This window comes from Petromyzon marinus, chromosome 4 (genome assembly GCF_048934315.1).
Source record: "Petromyzon marinus isolate PM22_M1 ecotype Great Lakes invasive population chromosome 4, UKy_Petmar_22M1.pri1.0, whole genome shotgun sequence".
In the NCBI taxonomy this organism is placed as follows: Eukaryota; Metazoa; Chordata; class Hyperoartia; order Petromyzontiformes; family Petromyzontidae; genus Petromyzon; species Petromyzon marinus.
In genome coordinates this window covers 23,776,342-23,786,972 of record NC_133670.1, presented here as the reverse complement: position 1 = coordinate 23,786,972, position 10,631 = coordinate 23,776,342, and the positions used below count along the sequence as shown (strand labels likewise).

The window sequence follows — 10,631 nt, the reverse complement described above, 5'->3', positions numbered from 1 at the left end:
TACACTTTTTTTACTATTTAATTCTAACACATTCCATTGTGTTTTCAGTCTCACTACATTTGCTTAAATGTATAAATTGCATATCATTTGCTTACAATGTAAATTATTCATTCTTATGGATGAGCAAAACAATCGCTTTTACTTGCTGAATCAATGAATAGTTCACACGTTCTAAAAAGTACCTACAGCCCATCCATGCATTATAATACAATAATTTTATGAGATTACTATTTATCTACAGAATAATAATGTACCATTTGTGATATACATGGGTAACATGTGTTTCACGATGGTCTATTGAGTATGTGCACATTAGCCATACCTACTTGCTTTTCGATCGTGTAACTCCTAACACGCACTTGTTCTTAACTGGTGCAAGTTATCTAGTTTCAGACATAACAGCAAATCGTAGTCTCTTTGCTCAGTAACCACAATGTGTTAAAATGGAGCAATATTGCTTGCTAACAACATTCAATGGTGTTAACAAGCCAGAAAAACTGGCTTACACCGTAACGAGATTCACTTCAACGCCGACTCAGAATTGCAATTAAATGGCAACTTTACCCCTCCTCCCCTCTCTCTCTCGCTCTCCCCCGAACCCGGTGTGGATGATTTTATTATTCATATCATTCGGTGACATTTAGATTTAACGCCAAAAAAAACAAAAGCGCGTGCTCCGTCTGCCAATGGCGAGGGTGGAGGTGGCGAGTGGGCGTGCATGAGAATCAGCGTGGAGGACAGTGACAGCAGTCTGCCGCTCGTTGGCGAAGGTGAGAATATTTGCACGAATGTTTGAGACGTAAAATAAACATTTATTTTTATTATTCCCGCGTTGGCTTTGACTGTCACGCGCATTGCTCAAACTACATTTCTGTCATGTAAACGAACCTTTATTCGTAAAAAGATAACATTGATGTGGGCACATCACGACACAGAGCCAATGACACTGAGACAACGTTACTCCTTGCGCCTATTTAATACACTCTAAACAACTTACAATAATATACTGCGGAATATCAACTACAGGTTTTGCTTTTCTCGTCATGAACGACCTCAGTAAAGCCCCCTCCCCTCCCCCGCTCCCGACATGGTTTGCCTTACATTGGCATGCGTGTCTATGCGTTGGACAGTTTACGATTGGTGGGTGAAAGTCAACGTGTTAAGATGGTCACTCGAATGCGGGTTTATATATTTGTTTTACTTACCACTGAAGCGGGTACCTGAATGCACAACGTTCACCTTCACCACACCGTGGATGAGCCTCTTTAAACCAATGCTCCGCTCGTTGGGTTGCAGCCAACGCCAACAATATCAAAGCTCCCATGTTTTTTTTTATTCATATCATAATAATGGTACATGTACAAGACATTACAACACTATACAATGAACATGACTGTACATCTCTTGTATAGCCACCTAACAATATAAATCATCTTAAGCTCGAGTTGAATAATAAATAAGCTGTTACAGTTACAATAGTTACACAAATTGTGGCAATACTATCTGGACCTTGTGTACGCCGTTTTTGTACGCTCTATCAATACGTGCGCTGCCGTGGAAAGAAAAGGAACGTGGGTTGACTCACGGCGTGTGTGTGTGTGTCTTTTTTTCCTCTTCCCATGGAATTATTTATGTATAGATAAGTTACAAATAACAACCAAGGAAATCAAAACAATATTGCGTTTAAAAAAGTACTAACCGAAAACATGTCAACACCTTCGTCACGAGACCTCCAGGCCTCTTGTCTCAGCTCTCTTTTCTTGTTTTGTTTTCCACGTGAAAAAAAATCAAGCGGCTTGAAACACGGCCAGCTACTCAAAGAGTCAACTTTGTTTGAACACCTCCATTTCTTCCTCCTCCTCCTCTCACCCTCGCGGATTCCTCGTGCCTCCTGCTCCGAACGCCGTGTGGAGCTTGGGTCCGTGCGCCTCTCTCTTCTCTTTTTTCAAGTAAACCAACGGGGCTCGACGATCCGCGCCCTTCCAAATCACCCCCCCCCCCTCCCCCCCCCCCCCCGGCGTCTTGAGTGGACTGTACACTCCACGGGGAAACAATTATTCTCCCCATCGCCGGCGCTCCTCCAGCCTCCATCCTCAATCCTCCACCAAATGCGGCGAGGCGGCACCGCAGCGGTAGTGTGTGCGTTTGGCGTGCGTGCCTACCGAGTGCGCGAGGTGGGTGTCAACCTTGCGTGAGCGTGCGGCGAGCTTGCGCCCCCGTAAGATTACTCAAATTTGTGCAACTGTTTTGTGATTGTGTGCGGGAGTTCTAGTGGTTGGCGCGTTACGGCGTCACGAACCCAGTGACCTGAGTTCGGTTCCCGCTCACGGCGAACACCGGTGATTGCGATTATCTGAACTGGTCCATGCCTCCCCTGATTCGACTCAATCTCAGATGAGTACCTGGTGCGGTGTATAAACATCGCCACTGGGGAGACAAAGGCGGTCGGGCACGGTGCTGGCCGCCCACCCCCTCGTGTGCCGTGCCACCCTTCATAGATGCTCACTAACAGCACTTGCCCTAACAGTCTATTATTGACTATATGCGGGATCTTTGTCTTTATATATAACTAGCCACTGACCAGGCATTCAAAACGACCAGATAGGGCATTCCCTGTCTTGGTATTGTTGTGTACCGTATCAGGGGTGGGTGTGTTGTTATATGTTTCGATGGTACAATGATGCTTGTCCGCCCGGGCGCGGACAAGGGTACACGCTCGTGTGTCCGGGCGTGCACAAGGCTACACGCGCGTGTCCATCCAGCTGCTCAAGTGGCTAATTTACAGTCATTACATTTTGGTGGTGGTAAAAAAAAAATACAATATGAAGTGTTTTGGCAGAGGTGGGGAGATGAATGGGAAGGGGCCAGGGCATATGTTGGCTGCGTTTCTCTCACACGGAGGTGGTGCGCTTGAAACTGTGGAAGCTGATACGGGTGGGCGACGTGGGGATGGACATGGCCCTCGTCACCCGCGCCCGGATCGCGTGGTTGTCCAGCCAGCGGTGCCACCGCTTGCGGATTGCAGAGCGCACCTCGCCGTTCAAGAAGCAGTAGAACACCGACACGAAGAAGCCCTGGGGACAGACAACAGCAAGCGCATGAGACGGACGTCGAGTCGCAGCGCCGCGTCCGCTCAACCGCCCCACGAGGGGAAACCACTGCACCACCGCAATCCAAAACCACATGGATGCGCCCGATCTCGTCGCATCTCAGAAGCTGAGAGGGGTTGAGCCTGGCTAATAAGTGGGTGGGAAGACTGCCTAGAAATGTTGCGTTTTTGTAGGTTTGGGCTACGATGTGGACAAGAGATGGCAGTGCAACTGTAGATTCCTGAGTGCATATGTGTGGAGCTCTGAGTGTTGTCTTGGTTGTGTGTGCGGGTTTTCTATTGGGTAGGCCAGCTTCTTTCCCGCATAGATTGATAGACTAAAATGTTACTTCGCTTTTAATATTTTTAGTGGCGAAGCAGAAACTTTGTTGTTCATCATACAACAGCGTCTTTAATGGTCACTTCATAACAGAGCCCACTTTGGAAATTCCCTGCAGAAATCACGGTCTGGCTGTCTCAACTATTCCACCCACTCTATGCAAATTGACTCGGTGTGAGACCGCCGATGGCTGGGCAATGCAGACAGCCGAGCCAATTTGAGCCACTGAACCTGTGCACAGTGGCTGTGGTGGGAGCGATCGGTATTGCCAGCAGACCACCCAGCTACCCCAATGTATAAATAATGCATGCAGCCAAGCACAATAATAAATACATTTGTACTATTGTTGTTGCTTCTCACAACAACAACAAAAAAAACCTGACTTCTCACCGCAGTGGCAGAAGAGTACTGGAATCGAGCATTTTCCAATCTTCCTTTCACTTTCTGTGACCTGGTTAAAACGATGACCACTGGATTTGATCACGCCGCTGTCTGTAGAATGGACAAGTGTGGATCCGTGTAATGTGGAGTCTTAGAGAAATACCAACCTTCACTCATATGCTCTTCTTACTCCCAGTTTATGCACAGGACTTCCCACAAAGTGGCATATTTTATCGACCCTGAAGAGATAATTGCCATAGTCAACCCGTGGCCAGAATATTAATTCATGACCCCCCAACAGAACCACCGAGCTGACTGCAATTGCCTCAAGTGGCACGGGCGCCGCGGGGCACACAGGAACGCACACCGACCTGGAAGGACATGAGGAAGGAGTTGACGTAGAGGAAGATGACCTGCGAAATCTCGTCCTCGCCTGGGTTCACGAAGAACAGCATGTAGGTGATGCCGAGCAGCGGCAGCAGCACCAGCGTGGCCTTCACGGCCTTCCTGCAGCGCAGCAGGGCAGAGGGCTAGAGGTTAGCCCCTTAGCGCCGGCGGACGAGGGAGAGGCTGCCCGAGTCTCAGCCTAACCCCCCCCACACCCCGCCACCCTCCAAACGCCCCTCGCCCTTGCAGCCCTTCTAAAGTCTTACAGCCAAGTGACAAAAAAAGCGTCGGTACAAAAGTGAGCATAATTAAGAGGTGAGTGCCACAGCCTTTTCTTGTATACACAGGGGGCGAGGGCTTGAGCAGAATACGCGATAAACACGAGCAGATCGTATCGCTCTGCTCAGCGGCGAAGGTTTTGTTTAACGTTGGCTGTGGTGCTGTGGCTCGCCCTCAGTTCTCGTATGACCCTTCCATTAACTCAGAGGTCACGCTGCAGGCTTGTCAGAGGTTAGAGGGAAGAGGACGCCGAGGAATACCAATCGATGCTTGTAGGCCCCGGACTGCAAGGTGATGGGAAGATGGCAGGACAGCTGTGTACTGAATCTCTCTGTGCGTAGCTTCGAGTGTCACCCCCCTTTGCTTGATGTGGGGTTTTCGTCAGGCACACCGCCATCCTCCCCGCCGCGCGCGAAACATTGTCGTTCATGGAACTGGCTCAACAGCAAAAAAACGCGGTGCCCTCTTCACCAAAAAAGTCGTGAGGCTCAGCAAGTCTTCCTTAGCTACATAAAGGGCATTATTACCATCGTTATTGGAGAGTGGGTGGCCACAGAGGTTGCAGAGGGCGGAGTGAGGGACAAAGGCGAGACGCAGCTGCAGAGTTGCGGAAATCACCGCCGGGTTGGAAGAGGACGTGCAGATGCAGGAGGGAGGGACAGAGCAAGAGAGTTGGCCATAGAGGCAGGGAAGAATGAGAAATTGCGAGTTAATGGGAATGCGTTTTCGGTGGCGTTCAGGTGAGGTATGGAGGTGGCAGGTCGTTTGTACGCGCGTGCGGAACGCGGCAAAAAAATGGGGGGGGGGGAGGGGAGGACAAAGAGAGATGGAGAGGGGGCGCGCGTATAATCCACTATCGATTCCTCCACGCGGCGTCCAATTCTATCAGAGAAAATATGCCGCCTTTTATCGGATAATGTGTTCATATATACAACCATTACGTATACATCCTGTATGTAATGGCGTGACATCGCGATGGTACGAACCATACTGGCAACAAGATAATGCATTGCAGTGGTGGCGGCCAGGCTATTTTTAAAAGAATAGAGAAAGAGAGAAACATCTCTGGGGCCTTTGGGCCAGCGCCAGCAGATACGGCGTTATCTTCTCAGCCGAGTCAAATGCAAAGACAAATATCCCCCCGTATAACCTTAACTGAATGTTGGGGCAAGTGCTGTTAGCGAGCAACGATGAAGGCCCACAAGGCACATGAGGGGGTGGGTGGCCAGCACCACGCCCGACCGCCTTTGTCTTCCCAGTGGTGATGTTTACTACACACCGCACCGGGTACCCATTTCAATCTCGGGGAGGCCCAGGACCGGTACAAATAATCGTCACCGGCATTGGCCGTAAGCGAGAATCAAACTCGGGTCGCACGGGTTCATAGCACAGCGTGCTAACTACGACGCCACCGCTCCCCAGACACATAGATACACGCACACACAAAAAGACAAAGATCCCCCATATAGCCCCAGGAGACTGTTGGGGCAAGTGCTATTTGCGAGCACACATGACGGGTTGGTGTGGGCACCACCACGCCCAGCCACTTTCCCGATGGTTACACATTGCACCAAGTGCTATTTTAGGCTGAGTTAACTTTGGGGAGGCCCAGGACAGATTCAAATTACACTGGCCGCTGATATATTTTGTATGATAGAGAATGGAGGGTGGGGCGAGTGGGAGATTTGCATGGGTCATGTAATGATATGCGAACCACTCTGTCACTATTAAACATCCACCATCCCTTCCCCTAACCAACACAAAGACAAATATCCCACATATACCCTCAACAGACTTTTAGGGAAAGTGCGACACCCACACACATATGGGCATTTTCAGTTTATATAGGTCGGTGTGGAGATCACAAGATTGTTTTTAACGCAATAACAAAATACCAATTATATATCTGCAGCAGGCTAAATTACTAATAAAACATACATTTATATCTGGATTGACGTGATATATTGTTTAAGGCGACTGCGAAATGCAGTTAAACATTTTTAATACACATGTATAACGTGTATTCCTTACTTTGCTGATAAATGCAACATATATGCTGCTTCCATAAAACTAGGATAACAAATATGAAACAAATTAAAAGATTAGAATATACCACGGAGCTTAACAGGGTTCCGTGTGTACTTATGCGGGAGGTTACTGACCCTGATAGCACTGAGTAGAAATAAATCCTTCAGTCTAGATAAAGATTCGGATTCTTTGGTGCTTCCCTCTGTTCTGAGCCCACATCCCAATCGCTTCCTCCTCCCGATTCCCTCGAGGTGTCCAACCCAACTCGAGCGTCCGCGAACAATTCCCGTCGCTCATCTCCGTGTTAAATATGCGGGTAAATTAATGAAATGACACAGATGGAATACGATCACCGGGTTGCTTTGTCACGACAAGAAGCCGCCCGGGGGATGTGAGAGCGAGCGAGCGAACGAGCGAGTCGTGCGCTTCTGGCACAGCAAGCCGATGTCAGAGCAGTCACCATCTGTACGCAGAGAAGTTAGTTTTCATTTTTAGGTCTGCCCTGTGGCAGGGAAACTTTGCCGAGACTGCAGAGGGGGTGAAAGTATAAAAAGAGTGAATTTCGATTTAAAGCTTTCGTGACTGCAGGGATTCATCTTCTTGGTTCTTTCTGTAAAGTCAGATCACTGTTATAATTCAGTGGGCTCACATAGTTTCATTTATTTGGTATAGCCCTGTGAGCCATTCGGCTCTTGAATCGGGTGCAACCGCAACAAACAAAAAAAACAAAAACATGAACAAGAAAAACATCTTAAAGTGACTTTGTGCGTGTGCAAACATAAAATCCAGGAAAAAAAACATCAAAATATACCTGAAATAGCACCGTACACCAACGCTGTGTGACATTGACTTCTCCAAGACGGAGGTTCTCTGCAAGCCATCTGGCTACCATGAGAGATTCGTTCATGAGGCCATCCACATATACAAACACAGAGAGAATTTCAACCGAGAAGATGGATTTTGGCTTAGTAACCATTGGAAAGACATTATAAACTATTTCGCTTCTTGATTGATTGTATTTTACGGTGACTTTCAGACCGCAGTCCATTCGCTGGCACTGCCTCTTAGTACCTTTCACACGACGGTCAATGGTATGGTTTATAGCATGTTGTATAATAAATAGTATAACAGTGTAATGTTTAACATAATTCATAGGGCAATATATGGTATCGTAATTGTATAGTGAATATAGAGCAGTGTGGTATACAGTAGGGTTGGTAGAATAATACATAGTGTAATATTCCAAGTCTAATATTTTATAGTCTAAAGTATAGGATAGTGTATAGTAACGCATTGTATAATTCAAGGGTGGGGTTTGTCTATGGCAGTGTATATTACGGTGTATAGTCGTGTAATTTAGAAAAAAGTTTAGTTGGAGGCATGTCAATATAATGCATAATGTTAGAGCTTAAATTGGGCTGTGTATACGATATTATACAATGTAGTTTAGATTGGAAGGTATAATATTGTTGTGTAAATAGTAGTCTAGTTTATAGCATTGTTGTAACGCAACACAGGACAGAGCAGCGCATCGTGGCTGTTTCTCCCCCCTCCTCCGTTCCGAGCATAGATGGACTCGTCCGTCTGAACAAAGCTCGTCGCTTTCCGTGGTGCTAACGTTGAAAAGAAAAAAAGAAACCGCCACTTTTTCCGACATAATTACATGCTAATCCCTCACACTAACATTATGCTAATCTCCCAGTTACATGCTAGTTTCTGACTTTAACATCCTGCTAATCCAACACATTAACACAGCTACTTCAATGCTAAAGTCTTCTGCTGATATGTAAACTCCTTCGTCAAGGTGCTCTGTTCCTCCCACCCAGCTTAAAAGACGCTGCCAAGCTTGGCAGTGTTCACTGAAGCGCTGTCTTCCCGAGTTCTGTGTCTTCACCTGAGGAAGGCTACTTGTGTTGTGGCCGAAACGTCGTGAGAATGTTTTTAATATGTTTTATTTTTATTATTTTATTTCCATTCTACGTGACTTTATAAAAAGAGTGGTTATCTGCGAGTCGGGTGATTCCCAGATAAAGATTTTAAAAAATCGGAGGGGAAAAAAAAAATTTTGGCAAATAAAAAATCGTGTGACAAGGTTTGTCCTAATCCGTATGTTTGATAGCACTGCACCCAGATACACCTTGGGGAGGGGTGAATCAATTCGGGCTTCAAAATGTGTTGCGTATAAGTAACGCTTTCATTATATAAATATTTAATGTGCCTAAATAGAAAATAGATAAATATAAATCCTCGGTCCGTCTCGTGTTGCCGACTCGTGGGGAAGCTCAACGCCTCTGCTCATCGGGATCCTGTGCCATCAACGCGAACTCTTTACGAATTCACCCCGAATATATGTCGGCAAAGAGAAAACATATTTACTATTTCACATTCTTGCCATATATAAAAATATGGTGTATGACATAAAACGGCCGTCTAAGCAAATCCAAGGCAGTGGTGGCGGGGAGACGGGGGCAGCTGCCCCTTTACCCCCCCCCCCCCCCCACACATACTGCCACCAAAGACAAAGATCCCCTGTATAGCCTTAACAGACTGTTGGAGAAAGTGCTGTTAGCGAGTAGCACCTATGAAGGCCGGCACAACAGACGAAGGGGTCGGTGGCCAGCACCATGCCTGACCGCCTTTGTCTCCCCAGTAACAATGTTTACACCACCCTACCAGGTACTCATTTGAGGCTGAGTCGACCTAGGGGAGGAGGCCCAGGACCGGTGAAAATAATCGTCACCGGCGTTGGCCATGAGTTGGAACTAAACTCGGGTTGCCCAGGGTTTGTGGCGCGACGCGCTGACCTCTACCCCCCCCCCCCCTTCTGTGGTATAAATCTCGGGCTTCTGCGAGATGAGGCCTTGTCCTCCGCCGTGTTTGCACAACAACGTTTGAAACACATGGACGGCCACCATCGACGTTTATATTTTCGTAAAGAGCCATTATAATGTTTCCTTCCATGCCTCATTAAAATTTAAAGCACCGTGCACTTTCATTTCAAAGTGCTCATATGAAAAAAAAACAGTTCCTTTAAACCAAAGGAAATATATATACGGCATGAACGTTTTAAAAAAGTTGTGCTAATTATAGGGAGATTAGTCTGAATGAGCAGCCACAGCTGCTGTGTTTGGCGGCGCGGCGGCGTTTCTGTCAGAATGGAATCTTGGCCTCCGAGCGGAATTCTGGGAATTGGAAAATCTGAGATATTTAAAGATACCGATCGTTAAATATTTTATTGCAAAGCACCTTAGACAGCATCTCTGGTGCCAATTCGTTTGCCAGGCTTCCCGGGAAGAGGAATTGTCCAGAGGTAATCCGTGATTAACAGGAGAAACACAGAGACTAATTACGAGACCTTTGCCGGTTATGAACTGCCGTCACACCCCACGATATGGTGAATTGTCATAGCTCTGGGTGATCATTCCCTCCAATAATCTATAAAAAAAAATACATTGCACTGCAAATGTAAAAAAGCCAATAAGTGGCTCCAGCGGTCACACAAACTCAGTCCATACAATGTACTCACATTGTCCATAATCCATTCTCACAAGCGCGATTCGCAGCACACTTCGCAAGCGGTATGAATACTTTGTCAGTGATACAACGTCCCTTTCCTACTGCTGCTCTGTTTTCAGCCATCTCCAACGCTCTTCCGAGAAGAGGAAGCTACCATAACTTTGTCACTTTCAAACGTAGATTGAAAACTAAATTGTTTGGAACAGCCTTTAACGCTTAATTAGTTTTGTTCTCCTTCACCCCCCCCCCCCCACCTCCAATTAGCACGGTTGGCTACGTACGGTGCAAAAGAGGTTCAACATACATACACCACGCATGCATGCTCACTGTGCAACAAGGCCACGCTGCTCTTGCGCGAGCACGGAACTCTGCTTGCTCTGGGCAAGGGCGGAGGTAGAAATACCGGCTCCACGAACATCGTTATGCACCCTAGACCGATCCCCATAGAATGCTGAGGCCGTAATCGTTCTCGCTCTGTCACAATGTAATGGGGTCATCATCACAAGCGAGGGCTGCAGAGGAATTCAATAACTTTTCTTTCGTTCCATTGCGGCTAAGTACTCGCACTTAACGGGGCTACATCCACACCGTGGTGTTTTTGTGTGTGTGCGC

The 10,631-nt window shown here is 47.0% G+C and overlaps 1 protein-coding gene across 3 annotated transcripts in view; it reads right to left on the bottom strand.

Annotated features, from left to right (window-relative positions):
• Window positions 1-791: 791 nt before the first annotated feature.
• LOC116937863 (corticotropin-releasing factor receptor 2) overlaps window positions 792-10,631 on the bottom strand; it is a 55,731-nt gene continuing 45,891 nt past the window's right edge. For all 3 annotated transcript variants that reach the window (XM_032944989.2, XM_032944982.2, XM_032944997.2), the window contains 2 exons: window positions 4,181-4,316; window positions 792-3,074 (listed from right to left, as the gene is read on the bottom strand). In XM_032944989.2, the coding sequence (XP_032800880.1) occupies window positions 2,892-3,074; window positions 4,181-4,316 (319 nt within the window). In that variant the 3' untranslated portion in view covers window positions 792-2,891. The remainder of the gene's footprint in view (window positions 3,075-4,180; window positions 4,317-10,631) is intronic.